This window comes from Amphiprion ocellaris, chromosome 3 (assembly GCF_022539595.1).
Source record: "Amphiprion ocellaris isolate individual 3 ecotype Okinawa chromosome 3, ASM2253959v1, whole genome shotgun sequence".
NCBI classification, from domain to species: Eukaryota; Metazoa; Chordata; class Actinopteri; family Pomacentridae; genus Amphiprion; species Amphiprion ocellaris.
Window position 1 is genome coordinate 4,891,836 of NC_072768.1, and position 15,167 is coordinate 4,907,002.

Here is a 15,167-nt window from a genome sequence, read left to right on the forward strand (position 1 = left end):
AACTTGAAATCACCATTTCTAATTCTGCACTGCAGAGCCTGTCATAGTGCCAAACTCACCCAGCAGGTTATATAACCCGCTACTGTGTCCTTGAGCACCGAGTACAAAGAGCCCCTGTGCATCAATAATAAGCTAATTCTGTTATTTTACTTGGTTAATGTTTCACAATGGTGAGTGTTTCATGGTTATTTTGGCCACTTTGGCATCTCCCAGTCATCTATCCACCGTCTGCAACTCGTGCAAAATGCTGCAGCACGTCTTTTAACAAACACCCCCAGTTGTGAGCACATCATCCCTGTCCTTTATGCTCTCCACTGGCTTCAAGTCCAGTCCAGAATTCTTTTTAAACTTTTGTTGTTTGTTTTTAAAGTTCTTAATGGTCTTCCAATCAGCAGCTGTTTGAAGTACCCAGGTATAAACGCTGGGGTGACCGGGCCTTCTCTGTAGCTGCACCCAGACTCTGGAACAAGCTGCCCCCCGACATGCACCATCACTGACCTGGGTCTTTTTAAATAACAACTCAAAACCTTCCGATTTAAAATGGCTTTTCATCCCTAGCGGCATGGTGACATTTTCTTACTTTTATTTCTTTTAGATGTTATATTTTGGTGCTGTTTTATTGCGGTTTGTTTTCTTGTTTTATTGTATAGTTTACAGGCTGCACAGTGGTGTAGTGGTTAGCACTTCTCGCCTTGCAGCTAGAAGATCCCTGGTTCGTGTCCCGGCCTTCCCGGGGTCTTTCTGCATGGAGTTTCCATGTTCTCCCTGTGTATGTGTGGGTTTCCTCCCATAGTCCAAAAATATGCTGAGATTAATTGATTATTCTAAATTTGCCTGTAGGTGTGAGTGTGATTGTTTGTCCTGTTTTAAGTTACTGTAATGTTTTTAAGCTATTTTCTTATTTTACTGTGAAGCACTTAGGTCACCCTTTGGGCTGCTGTAAAGGGCTATAGAAATAAACTTTGACTGACTGATTGGCATTTGATTTGCACTGCATTAGATAACTGTTGAGAAAATGGAAATGTGAAGATAGTGTATGGAAACACTAATGGAGTAACATCAAGTACTGTCAGCCTACCAGCTTATGTGTTTCATTTAATAACTTGCTAGTGCTGACATTTCAATTAAACCTGTTGACCTAGTTATTTGACCTAACTGTGTTTATTTTGTCATCATCTGTAACAAACAAATTGTTGGAACGGCATTCTGGATCTTGAATGGATCCTGAAGCGCTCCTTTAGCAATAAAATATTACTGAAAAAAACCTTTATAGTACACTTGTTTATTTTCAGAATTTCTTGTATACGTATGTATCATGCTGTAATACACAACAAGTGTTTTCAGTTATCACCTAAAATGATGATATACTTTTACACTGCTACTGTATCACACAGTATTGAAAACAAGTGAATTTCTTCAGTCAGAAATTTCTGTATGTATTTACCCTCTCTAGATTTTAACTCCCCATGACCGTCACCACACCATTTTAAATTCAGTTGTGGAATTTGACATTTCTTCAGAATTCGATACAATGCATGGGACTTTGTATAATCTAAAAACAGAACAATCAAAGTACTTTGATTTGTTAAAATTACAAAAAAAAAAAATCACAGATTTAACACTGTATGTGAGACATTTTTGGCTGATTGAACTCTTGTTAATTACATGTAATAAAAAACTAATGGAAAAGAGTGAAGCGATGCGATCGTTTTATAGTTCACTGTGCTTTATATTCTTATCATGTTGTTGGATCTTCTCTGGGAGTGTCTGAGTCATAAAAACAAACCGATCCTTCTTCAGAGCTCGACCAACTACCTGCTCCTTCAAACCAATTGCCAGATACTCCTCTTCTGCTCCATACTTTGGCCAGTGGACAAGACCATCCCCATTAGGAGACCTGCACACATACATACAGTTAAAACATTTTTGTGTTATCTTCATGCATACTATAACTGAAAATGAGCACCAATTCCTACCCTGTGCGAGCAAAGTTGCCCCAGTAGCTCATCACGGTTCTGCTCAACTCTTCCTCCTCTTCAGGGCATGGTTCTAAAGTGATGATAATCTGGTAAAATATTCTGCACTTCAGAAGACACAAAGATGGCTGAGGTATCTGGTGGTCTGTTGCACTTACGAGCTAATTTGACATGGGTAGTTGTGAAGCAGAAACCTAACACCCCAAAGATTTCATCTCCATGGTCACTTCCAGCAAAACTAGGCCTTTTCTTCTGCAGGAATGAGGGAATATGCTGGTACTCATACAGGTATACAGCGGCGGCCGCATCTAGTAGACAAATAGGTGTGATACTATGTTTGACAGGTAATATTAAAAGTTGCTTCTTAGATTTGCAGAATCTTGCATAAAATTACCTCTGTGAGCATTAGCAGTTTTAATGGCTGGAATGTTAAAGATAAAATCCCCAATCAACTCAGTCAATCCATCTCTGTTTTTCACACGGTCCTCACCAGTTCCAATGTATTCATCTATCATCAGATCTCTCTTGAAAGCATCTTTGGCCTTGAAAAAATTAACAACATATCTGTCAAAGAAGCATGAATATGTTGACGAACAAACATATTGTAGTATCGGGCAGCCTCTGTCTTACATCAGGGTAGAACATGGACATCAAGTTCACAACCTGCTCACGATCTAATCCTTCTGTCCAGTTTGGAGAAGCAATGCCCTAAGGGAAGACCGAACAATAAAAAAAAAAGAGAGAGACTGAATTTCATCTGGGGAGGATCAGTAAGCTCTTCATTTAACCCTCATCAGTACACCTGGGATCCATGTGGACCCCAGGGGTATATAACTTGTCATATCTTTTTATTTGCAAGTTGGATTTTTCAGTCCCTTTAGGTAGTTGTCACCCACCTAGTTGCCATCACATACACCAAAGCTTATTTGATTCCAACCAGGTTTGTGGTGTATATACAGAAAAATTGTGCATCCATCCATTATCTATACACCATTTATTCCTAATTAGGGTCGCAGGGGGCTGGAGTCTGTCCCAGCTGATTCGGGGTGAAGACAGGGGACAGTCACCAGTCTGTCACAGGTCTACATATACAGACAAACAATCACACACACATTCACACCTTCTGGAAATTTAGAATAATCAAATGACCTCATCATATTTTTGGACTGTGGGAAGAAGCCAGAGAACCTGGAGAAAACCCACGCATGCACAGAGAGAACATGCAAACTCCATGCAGAAAGATCCCGGGAAGGCCAGGACGCGAACCGTGGATCTTTTAGCTGCAAGGTGAAAGTGCTACCCACCACACCACTGTGCAGCCCCCAGCCGGACTGTGCATCTTTTATTTATGTATGTTTGTGTTATGCTGCTCTTGTGATGACTGCTTCAGTTGCGTTGTGTTTCATTTCCGTTCAGGAGTTCTTAGACTAAAATTGTAAGCAATACATGTCAGTAATCATCAATAGCAATCATCTGAACTATGGCAATCAAAGTTTATTTCTATAGCCCTTTACAACAGCCCAAAGGGTGACTACAGTGCTTCACAGTGAAAAACAAGAGAATAACTTCAAAACAATACAGTAACTTAAAACTGGACAAACAATCACACTCGCACTCACACCTGGATCCAAGTAGCAAAGAAGGCAGTTTTAATCAAAAGGACCATATATATGCAATTCTACTATGAACGATTAATGTCTCCTTACTTTGTACCATCAGAGGTATAATGAGACATGTTAATTCCATTTCCTGCACATGAAAATCATTTCCTGCACCAAAAATCACAAAAATATGAAAATAGTGAAAATGCTGTGTTACTCTCATTTCATTTACTCTTGAATAAAAGCATCATAAGTCCCCCAAATTTCATTGTTTCTTTCATATTTGTATCTACAGATGACACACGTTTTAAGAAAACAAATATTGAGAGGATATGGACAGGTACAGAAATGTGAAACAGATGAAATACTACTGGGGTCCAGCTGGACCCCAAGTGTACAGATTAAGAGGTTTTGCCACGTGTACTGATGAGGGTTAAACACATTTCTGTAAAAGAAAATGGCACTTACGTCGAGAATTATAAATCCCCCTTCATCACTATTCATGCCGGTCATGAATGGTACAGTGAGGAGTTCATGTTTTTGGAGCAGCTCATCCACAGGTTTCATCAAGAAGTGTCGATCAATATTTACTGGAAATTGTACACCCTTGAGAGAATAAAATGTGTAAAAGTTCAGACAGGATGAAATAAAGTGAAAAGGGAAGAGTTCATAGAAATGTTGCAGAAGCCTTCAGGCTCATATTCAACTAATCTGTCCTCATCAGTCTTGCAAACAGTGTCTCACCTCCCCAAAAGCCACAATAGCATCAATATCAAGGTTTCTCATGCAATCCGCAAACTTCTCTGTACTTTCGATGCTACAGCCAGATGCATTTGCAACCATCTGAGGACAGATGTGAGGGATCAATGTCAACAGCTTAGTAAAACAAATGTGTTGTAACATGCTCAATAAATAAGCACACTGCTTACTAACCTGTGTTATTGGCAGAGGGTTATAATCATTTGACACAAGTAAATCCATTGCAGCTGTACCACTCTCAGCAATGGCACGGTGGAACAGGCCATCAGACAATGGTGAGAGGAGCTGTTGATTCACATAACAAAAAAAATAAAAAGTTGCGTGAATAGAATTGCCTTTGCACTCACATAACTGCAAATAATAACGATAATAACAAAAATAAAAAATAAAAATGTTTGTGTAAAATACTTTATCTGCAGATTGATTCTTACCAGAAGAGACACACTCACTCCACCAGCAGATTCCCCAAATATTGTAACTAAATCTGGGTCTCCTCCAAAGTTGTGAATGTGCTGCTGGACCCACCTCAGAGCTTCTATCTGATCCAGCAGCCCAAAGTTCCCTGATACATGCTCATCTCCAGTGCTGCAGTGAATATAGATAAAATATATAGAGAGAGTTGACTACATCATGTTTACACCAGTTGGTCTAAGCGAGTCAACTTTCAATTTGTGTTCCTGTAGCATAGATCACATTAAAAGTAGTAGAACATAGCCACGGTATACACTAACAGTGCTTAGCTACCTGAGTCTGTTTACCTGAGAAAGCCCAGAAGTCCCAAACGATACTGGATCAGAACCACAACCACATCCTGGTAAGCAGCCAGAGCAGAGCCGTCATACGATGAGGCTGACCCCCAAACGAAGCCCCCGCCATGGATCCAGACCATGACCTGGTAAAATCACAAAAGGGGTTGATCATTTCTCCAGGGTAAAAAGGATATTTTGACTTTATTCCTACTTAGCTCATCACAGAAGAGTTTCAAACAAGTGGCTTTAAACTAAACAAATGAATCATAAAACATAAAACCGTTGGTGACACAAAGAAGACATCAGTTTGAGTTTCGAGGTAAGCCTATTGCATTCTGGGTCTAAATATAGGCATCATTAATCATATTCATATTATAGATCTAAACTTTCCCTAAGCTGAATGTCGGTAACTGAACAGCATCACTTGAAATCTGCAGCAAAAGTTCTTACTGGAAGTTTGGCATCTTTAGCTCTGTTTGCAGGAGTGTAAATGTTGAGGTAAAGACAGTCTTCTGAAATGTCTGGGATATCCATCAACCAGCCCTCGAACTTGGCAAGTACTTCCAAAGAAAGCTGTTTATGTTGAATGCAACTAGAAAAGGCATTTTAATCAATGAATGTTGGGCATTTGATCAACAAATAATGGACATAATTCCTCCAAGTGTGGCATTCAAACACTGCAGCACATGTGTCTTACATGGGTGGCTGCTTGGTGGCGTCTCTCACTCCTTTCCATCCCTCTACAGGCTGAGGTGGAGCCAGTCTCAGGGAAGGACCTATGGGTGGCTTGGCAAATGGGACACCCAGGTAGGCATGGACTCCGGTCTCTTTGCCCTTTACACTCACATACTCACCTCTCAGGCTCCCGAGCTTTGTGTGGACTTCAGGTGCTGTCAGGATATTACAACTCAGTCAGAATCACAAATGAACACATCACAATTTAGTAACTCCCTAAATATGAGAACCAGCTCCTTTCTCCATACATGCCAACACCATCATACTACCACCACCATGCATCACTGATGAGGTGGTATGCTTTGTATCTTGAGCAGTTCCTTCCCTTGTCTTCCAGTCATTCTGGTACAAGTTGATCTTTGTCTCATTTGTCTATAGGATGTTGTTCCAGAACTGCACAGCCTCTTTTAGAGGTTTTTTGGCAAATTTTAATCTGGCCTTCCAGTTTTTAAGGCTCACCAATAGTTTACGCCTTGTGGTGAACCCTTTGTATTCAGTCTGGTGATTACTTCTCTTAACTGTTGACTTTGACACAGATATGCCAACCTTCTGGAGAATGTTCTTTATCTGGCCAACTGTTGTAAAGGAGTTTTTCTTAACAAGGGAAAGGATTCATCCATCACACTTGTTTTCCGTGGTCTTCCGGGTCTTTTGGCGTTCTTTCTTTTCAAGTATGAACCAAAGAGGTGATTTGGCCACACCTGTTTTTGCTATCTCTGGTGGGTTTGTCTTGATTTTTCAGCCTAATGAGGACTTGCTTCACTGATAGTGACAGCTCTTTGGACTTCATATTGAATTGACTTCACCAGATTGCAAATGCAAATACCACCCTTGAAATGAATTCTAGACCTTTTATCTGCTTCTTGTAAATGAAATAATGAGAGAATAAGACATCTGGCCATGGAGCAGCTGAGCAGCCAACAGTCCAATTACTTATGATCCTTTAAAAAGGTGGAGGGCACATATAAAATGTGTTGTAATTCCTACACTGTTCACCTGATTTGGATGTAAATACCCTCAAATACCCTCATGCCCCTGCTGGATCCATTCAGCCATTTGGATCTGAAGTTTGTATGTCTCCTCACCTAATTTCATGGATTTGGGTCCAAGATAACAAATAAGTAAAATCTGAGGTGGTGCAGCAACACTGCTATCTGAAATGACATGAACTGACCTCAATGTAATTCTGCAAAGAAATTAGTTTACTCACCCTGCAGTTCTGCAGCAACACCAAGAAATAAAACAGAGATTATTAAGCAAAAAGCTTGCTTTACACTGAACTTCATGGTTGTGTCGGTGTGGACTCTGCAAAGAGAAGTGCACAAAGAGAACATTGCCCCAAATGAAATGTTTCCCTTGTAACTTTGACCGAGACAAAGCCACACCCCCACCATCTGCATTGTATAGCCTGTCAGCCTGCTATGCACATCCAGAAAGTTATATAAGCCCCTGCTTTGTCCTCAACATGCCCTTTTCCCTCCAAAAAATTGCACTGTGAAGAAACACAGAACCAATATAAGTTAATGAATGGACTTTACACCTAATTCTGTTGTTTCCGTAGTAGCTTTTTTACAGTAATGACAGTCTTGTGGTTATTTTTGATATCTTTAATTTATACTGCATTAGATTTCTAAGTGGGGGCTGCACAGTGGCGTGGTGGTTAGTGCTTTTGCCTTGCAACTAGAAGATCCCCGGTTCGTGTCCTGGCCTTCCCAGGATCTTTCTGCATGGAGTTTGCATGTTCTCCCTGTGCATGTGTGGGTTTTCTCCAGGTTCTCCAGCTTCCTCTCACTGTCCAAAAATATGCTGAGGTTAACTGATCATTCTAAATTGAACATAGGTGTGAATATGAGTGTGATTGTTCACCTGTATATGTAGCCCTGCGACAGACTGGCGACCTGTCCATGGTGTCCTCTGCCTTCGCTCCACATCTCCTGGGATAGGCTCCAGCACGATGGTAAATTCTGGCTGTTGTAAATGTGCTGTATAAATATATTTGTTTAGTGCAACATAAAGAGTGTAATCCTACTATCCTCACACAGAGACACAGTCCCTGTCAGACATACCAGAAACTTCAGTTAACAGCAAGAATGATAAGTGGAGGAAACAACTCTGTGTAGACTACATACCGACCATCTGTGTCCACAAAACACTTGCAGAGAAGAGGGAAGCACGAGAAAAAGGAGGCTTTGCCAGCAGTAGTCTGTGAGAGGGAAACAGAACAGTACAAATAAAAGCACCGCCTACTGACTGATATGTTTTCCAGGAAAGACCCTAAACATTCTGGGAAGAATATGAGTATTTATAGCTGCTTTTCAAAGCCATTGCATTGTTTTTCATGAATTCATCCTCTACATCACAACAAAAGTAAATTTATTATTACTTGATTATTTATTTGTTAAATAATCAGTCTCTCTTTGTGAATAGCTGAAAAGGACTACATCTTGTGTTACATGATAATTTAACTAGATGTAAAATAAGAAACTTAGATCTAAGCAGCTTAAGGGACAGTGATACTGACCTCACCAGAAAACGTCACAGGAGAAAGATTGTTCTTGTACTATTTTTCAATACAGTCCCCTTTAACTTAAATGCACTTGGTTCACTGATGTTCAAGCTTCGCAAACTTCACATCTTGAGCCATCAGATTTTCCTCAACACCATACATGACTTCATCATCACTGTGAAAATGAAAACTACGCAAATGTGATTTCAGATTAAATTTAACTTAACCATTTTATTCAGTACTTATTCAATGTAGCTTTTAGGCAAGTGTAAGGTTGCCTGTAATACTCTTGTCTGCAAAGACAAACAAACTTGTTTTCAACATGGAACGTATCAAACAAATATTTAATACTTGCGTCTTCATTTTTGTCTTGTTTTCAAAACAATATCAAGCCATGCACAAATACGTACAATTTTCTACAACATATCTTAATCTAGAACAGTGGCCTCTTTATTTCTATTACACCACAAATATTTCTTGTTTGATAAATCTAATCTAACTGAACTTGGGTGAATTTTCTTTTTTTTCAAAGGTGTATTATTGTAAAAGAAAAAACCTGGAACCACTATTCCATAAAATAGAAAGAAAAAACAATGCCAAATATCAGCATCTAAAATGCAATGAAATATAACATGTCAATGTATCTTCAAAGAGGTCAGACACTGAAAGGCCAAACTACAAGTATTTCCCTGACAAACTGCTGACGCAAAATACTTTGTTATTCAAAGCTCACCACCAAGGATAAACACATGAAAGGGTCGTTTATAAACACTACAAACAACATGGCCCTTAAAAATTACATCATGGGAAGTGAGTTTAAAGTAGAGTTTGGTTGCATTTTAGAAGCATGAGAGACTGCAACATTTTGTGACCTAAATGTGCACGATGGGGTCTCATTATAATGCCCCCTCTACTTATACACATTTATTTTAATTTATATTCAAGTTGCACATTTATTATGCAATTGTGTGTTTTAATTCTAAAAATTGGCACTAAAATTAAGTGTGTACATTGCCAGGCCAAGTTGCATACGTGAGATGGAACTTTTTCATAGACGGGGTGCATAATTTGAAGTGGACACTCCTCTGTCACATCAGTAGCTCTCATCCAAGTGAGCAGCGGTACCGCGGTATGTGCCGCTATGTCAGAGCTAACATTAGCTAACATTGATGGAACATAAACAAAGCTTCATGTAGCCTGTCTCTTTATCGTTTATGAGAAGCGCAAGGCCAACGTAAAACACTACCACATGCCTTTTCCCTATATATACATGTACACAAACATATATACATATTCACAAACTACAGCTTGCTAAATTTATCTTGCTAACTTCGCTAGCGCCATGTAGCGTTAGCTTACCTTTCTTTATGCTTCCTCTCCAAGTGTCGATAAAAGTTTGATTCCAGCCGCCTCAGTAAGCGTTGCGTTGCAGAATTTGCATATAGCGCTGGGTTTTCTTTTTGACGCTGATTTACAGACAAACTGTTTATGGTTAGAAAAGCCAAACTTTATTACAGCAGAGTTAGCTGACATCTTTCCCAGGGAGCGGACTCCTTCTTCCGTCTCCCGCATTAACTGTAGCGGAGTACGTGTGAAGAGGGGCGGGGTAGGTGACAGGTCACAGCCCGTAAAAATAATCGAAATTAAAAATCAGTTAAGTTATTGGTTACATTGGAGGCGGGGAGTTTTGCATCCAATCACAACAAAGCTGTTGCTGAACAAATGAGACAGTTGAGAGGTAGTTCAGTGCTGTTGGTGAAGCCATGGTCTCGGCTGGTCTCGCAGTAAAAATCCCGAGTCCTCTGTGCCCGAGACCGAGACAAGACCGAGTAAAAATGCGGTCGAGTGCGAGACAAGACCGAGATCTTCAAAAAGTGGTCTCGAGACCGAGACCGATCTCGAGTACTACAACACTAGTGTTCTCTCCCAGGATAAACATGTAACATCTTCCTTAGATACATCATCTTCTTCTTCTTCATTTCCCCTTCATCAACAGACTCATTGTCATCAGAGAGGTCAGAAACATGGAGGAAAAAATTAGAATTGGTCATATGTTGTGACTCAGTCCGCCTGCTAAGGACCAGAGATGATCAGACAGCCTTGTCAAACACAAAGTCAAAAATCAACTCTGGATCAAAGCTGGAGTCTTCAAACAGTTCTCAAGAAAGAGTCTTCCAGCAGTCTTCAGAGTCTGATGAGAATAATGTTTATTCAATACAGAGGCTGTAAGAACAAACATGAGCAAAATCTCGAGATTTTAACTGACTGCACAAAGAGTTACACGGTCTTTTATACCTATGCATGTTCATTACCTACAGTATGCTACTCTACTGTCTGAACCCTGATCTCCTAACTCTCCCTCAAACCTGATTCTGAGGTCCACTCTTCCTTACTGTCAATCTCCTCAAGCTCACTGTCAGAAGAAATGAGTCTAAGTGCACAATCATGTTCCTTACACCCATAAAATGTTTGTGCATGCATTTCCTGTGAGTAAGACTAGATAGTACAGCAAAAAAACGATTATGGTGATAACTATGCATCCCTGCACATCTCCATCCATGAGCATGTTATTGTTCAAACAAAAGTGGTCCAACTGTCATTTTAGTATAATAAAAATAAAGACAAAAAGTGTCTTTACTCAGTCAAATATGCTTCTTCACTTATTCATGCACATCAGAGATATTATTTTAACAAAGTTATTTAAGTTTAAACATGTTAAAAAGTAAAGTTTATCTTACCTTCTGCTGGCAGTGTATCCAAGGCAGACTGTTCCACTCAGAGACGAAAAGTCAAATGACCACCTCAAATTCATTCTCTTATCAACAGACTTTTAATATGTTTTCTTTTCAAAAACGTAAAGTGGGCCAAAATAGTGGTTTGTTGCCTGAAGCCAACACCATGCCATAGAGGGTTAGGATAACTGACAAGTGTGCTTGTTCTAGCTTGTCAAGTAAGTAAATAAAATTTATTTATGTAGCACCTTTCACAGACACAAAATCACAAAGTGCTTTACAGTGAAAATAAAACTAGAATTAAAACTGAATTAACAATAAATTGGGGAAAATGGGAGTAACAGCTAAAATACAGTGCAGCAAAACAAATACTACCAGTCAAAAGTTTGGACACACTTTCTCATTCAATGCTTTTTATTTATTTGTATTATTTTCTACATTGTAGATTAATACTGAAGAGTAACACTTTTTTGTTTACAACATAATTCCATGTGTATTCTTTTATAGTGTTGATGTCTTCAGTATTAATCTACTACGTAGAATAGAATTGAATACAACCATTGAATGAGAAGGTGTGTCCAAACTTTTGACTGGTAGTGTACAAACAATAAATACAATAGAGCAGCTACAGGTCAACCAAAACCCTGTCTGAATAAAAACGTTTTCAGCTGCCTCATAAAAGCTTCCCAGGAGTCGACTGATCTCAGCTTTGGTGCGAGAGCTTGGAAAGCACAATCATCACAGGTTTTGTGCAAAGACTTGGTGAGTTTCTCTACTTCATTACTGAAAATGTACTGGTTGGACAAACCATGCAAAAAAAAAAAGCTGTCACTTTGGCCTTTGTGTCTGTGTCAAGTCAATGTATACAGATCCTTAAATTCTTAAGTAAATACATTACTATAAAACCTTTGGTGAACCGAGTTTGTAGTGGAAAACACACCTATTTACTCATTCTGGTCAAACTGGTCCAGTGCAGATCAGGTTACAGAGCTAGACCCTGCTTCAAAGTTTGAAGTACAACACAATCTGCTTTGGTCTTAGTCATCTTTCACCTTTGGACACAGAAAGCATGTAGGTAAGAGGGAAGCTTGTCACCTCGATTCACACCCAATGAGAACATCCAAGGTAGGACATCAAGACGACAATGTATTCATTCCTAAACGAAGCACATTTGGAGAAGACGTAGCTATTGTAATGAACCTTTTTTTTCTAATATTATGATTGAAGTAATGTACTGCTGCCACCACCTTTTAACCCGGTCTGGTTCAATGTTCAAAGGCCAGAAAACATCCACCATGCATGTATTATACTGTGTGTGCACTAATGAGGTAAGTTCAACTGCTGTCAGCCCACGTGTTTCATCAAATGCTGCCATTCTGATATGTCCTCTAACTGTATTTATTTTGTCTTGATGTATTGGTGATTTATGTATAAAAGAATTTCCATCTATCCATTCATTCATTCATCCATCCACCTGACCGTCATCATCACCTGTAAATAAAATTTGGATCCTGTTTGCACTCACATATCAAATTACTGAGTCAGCACTATCGACTTCGCTGTACTTTCTTTGAGTCTATTTAACTGCTCACATCAAACCTCAGGGAGCTTTTCAGCTTAAGCGCTATTCTCAGTAGCAATAAAACTGAAAAAAGAACCTCTTTGTCACATCTCTTTATTGATGGCATATTCATTTCACATTAGAATCCATATTATTATGCACTTTGTAGATCTGCAAACAAAAAACTTCCCTGAAGTTATCTGCCTTCGAAACGATGTCATTGGACTGTGTTCCTGGAAAATGTATTTGACCCCACTAGGTTTTAACTCCCTATTTCCACCACCTTTTAGGTTCAGTTGGAAAATCAGTCAGAAGATCATTCTGAATTTAATACAAAGTATGGTACTTTCCATAACCTAGAAAAAGTACAAAGTGCTTTTATTTGTTGAAATTTATTTCAACACAGTATGTATAAGACATTTGGATGACTAAACTGTGTTTAATTAGAAAAAAACTGACGTGGGAGAAGAGATGCGACTGTTCTATAACTCGCTGTGCTCTAGATTGTCATCATGTTGTTGGATCTTCTCTGGGAGGGTCTGAGTCATGAAAACAAACCGATCCTTCTTCAGGCCTCGACCAACTACCTGCTCCTTCAAACCAATTGCCAGATACTCCTCTTCTGCTCCATACTTTGGCCATTGGGCAAGACCATCCCCATTAGGAGACCTACACATACAAACACACAATGCAAGTTATAAACAAGTTTGTGCATCTCCATGTCTATATCCAACTCCTGTAAAAAGTATTTAACCTCCTTGGAAGTTTTCTCCTTTAATTGTTTTTCAATATTGAATCATGGTCAATTTAATTGTGTTTTTTTGAAAACAATTCACAAAACAAAATACTCTTCTAGGTCAAAGTGAAAGCAGAGTTCTACAAATGAAAGTCAATTAATTAAAATTTAAAAACATAAACTCAGTCCTCTGAAAGAGTTATAACCCTAACCGTACAATGGTGTGTTTGTGATGATGTGCAGCGTTTGGTGTCTCGTTAGGTGGCCAAAAACTTAAACTTAATTTTTATCAGACAAAAGAACCTTCTTCAAGTTGACTTCAGAGTCTCCCACATGCCATTCGGTAAACTTAAGTCAAAATCTAATGTGAGCTTTTTTCAACAGTAGCTTTCTCTTTGTTACTTTCCCCATAAGGTTATTATTATTATTATTATTTTTTAATTCTTTATTTTACCAGGTAAGCTCAGTTGAGAACAACTTCTCATTTACAATGATGACCTGGCAAGAGGTCCCAGCAGGAAGATAGATAACAAATAAACAAGTACATATACAAAAAATTACACACAAGTGTTAAAACAGAGATTAAAAACACCCTAAATTAATGCTAGAAATTCAATGAAAACATTCAGCATGTGCAGTGGTCGACAAGGGTCTGCTGCAGCTTCTGTTTAAAAATGTAAGGTGATGGAAGTGATGGCAGTTTCAGAGATTTTTGGAGGGAATTCCAATCAATCGCTGCAGCAAAGCGAAAGGAATTCTGCCCAAAGACAGCGCAACAAGACAGTGTTATAACTAGTCAAGAACAGGCAACAGTTGTTGTACACACAGTCGCTCCAATCTCAGCTGCGAAAGCTTGTGTCTCCTTCATAGCTGTCTGGTGGCCTCCTTTGCTAGTCCCCATCTTGCACAGTCACTCAGTTTTTGAGGACAGCCTAGTCTGGGAAGATTTACATATCTGCCATATTCTTTCCCCTCCCTAGTGATGGATTTAACTGTACTCTATCTATACACTGTTTAACCCTCATGAGGGTCGTGGGGAGCTTGAGTCTATCCCAGCTGACTTAGGGCGAAGACAGGGGACACCCTGGACAGGTCAGGAATATTCAGTGACTTGGAAATTTTCTTGTACACTTCCCCTGACTAATGATTTTCAGTAATCTTTTCAAAGTTGCTTGCGGTGTTCTTATGTCTTCATAGTGTATTTACAGCCAGGAGCATTGATTCACCAGTGACTGGACCTTCCAGATGCAGGTGTCTTTATGCTACAATCACTTAAGACTCATTCACTGCACTGACATGATCTCTATTTCACTAACTGTGTGACTTGTGTGACAACTGGCGCACCTGTTGTTACACAAGTCACACAACTGGCTGCCCCTGTGTTAAACTAGTTGAGTCACTTTGAAGGGGTGACTGCTTGTGCAATCACTTCATTTGCATTTTAGATTTTTAATTAATTGACTTTTTTATAGAAATTTCTTTTAACTTTGGCACGAGTTGTCTTTTTGTAAATTCTTCTCAAAAAAGCCAAATTACATTGATCATGACTAAATGCTGAAAGACAATAAAAGTGGAAAACTTCCAAGAGGGGTAAACACTTTTTACAGGCACTGAAAATGATAATAAGCAGCAATTCCTACCCTGTGCGAGCAAAGTTGCCCCAGTAGCTCATCACGGTTCTGCCCAACTGTTTCTCCTCTTCAGTGCATGATTCTAAAATGATGAAAATCTGGTAAAACATTTTGTACCCCAGAAAACACAGACAGCCGAGGTATCCGGTGGTCTGTTGCACTTACCAGTTAATTTGGTATG

At 39.3% G+C, this 15,167-nt stretch overlaps 1 protein-coding gene across 2 annotated transcripts in view; it reads right to left on the reverse strand.

Annotated features, from left to right (window-relative positions):
- The window catches only part of LOC111562986 (uncharacterized), a 37,573-nt gene that overhangs the window by 12,356 nt on the left and 10,050 nt on the right, over positions 1-15,167 (reverse strand). For both annotated transcript variants that reach the window (XM_055009015.1, XM_055009014.1), the window contains exons 14-25: positions 5,783-5,975; positions 5,536-5,677; positions 5,095-5,228; positions 4,768-4,921; positions 4,511-4,621; positions 4,322-4,420; positions 4,046-4,183; positions 2,607-2,684; positions 2,371-2,518; positions 2,135-2,284; positions 1,977-2,049; positions 1,722-1,897 (exon numbers count right to left, since the gene is read on the reverse strand). In XM_055009015.1, coding sequence (XP_054864990.1) covers positions 1,722-1,897; positions 1,977-2,049; positions 2,135-2,284; positions 2,371-2,518; positions 2,607-2,684; positions 4,046-4,183; positions 4,322-4,420; positions 4,511-4,621; positions 4,768-4,921; positions 5,095-5,228; positions 5,536-5,677; positions 5,783-5,975 — 1,596 coding nt within the window. The remainder of the gene's footprint in view (positions 1-1,721; positions 1,898-1,976; positions 2,050-2,134; positions 2,285-2,370; positions 2,519-2,606; positions 2,685-4,045; positions 4,184-4,321; positions 4,421-4,510; positions 4,622-4,767; positions 4,922-5,094; positions 5,229-5,535; positions 5,678-5,782; positions 5,976-15,167) is intronic.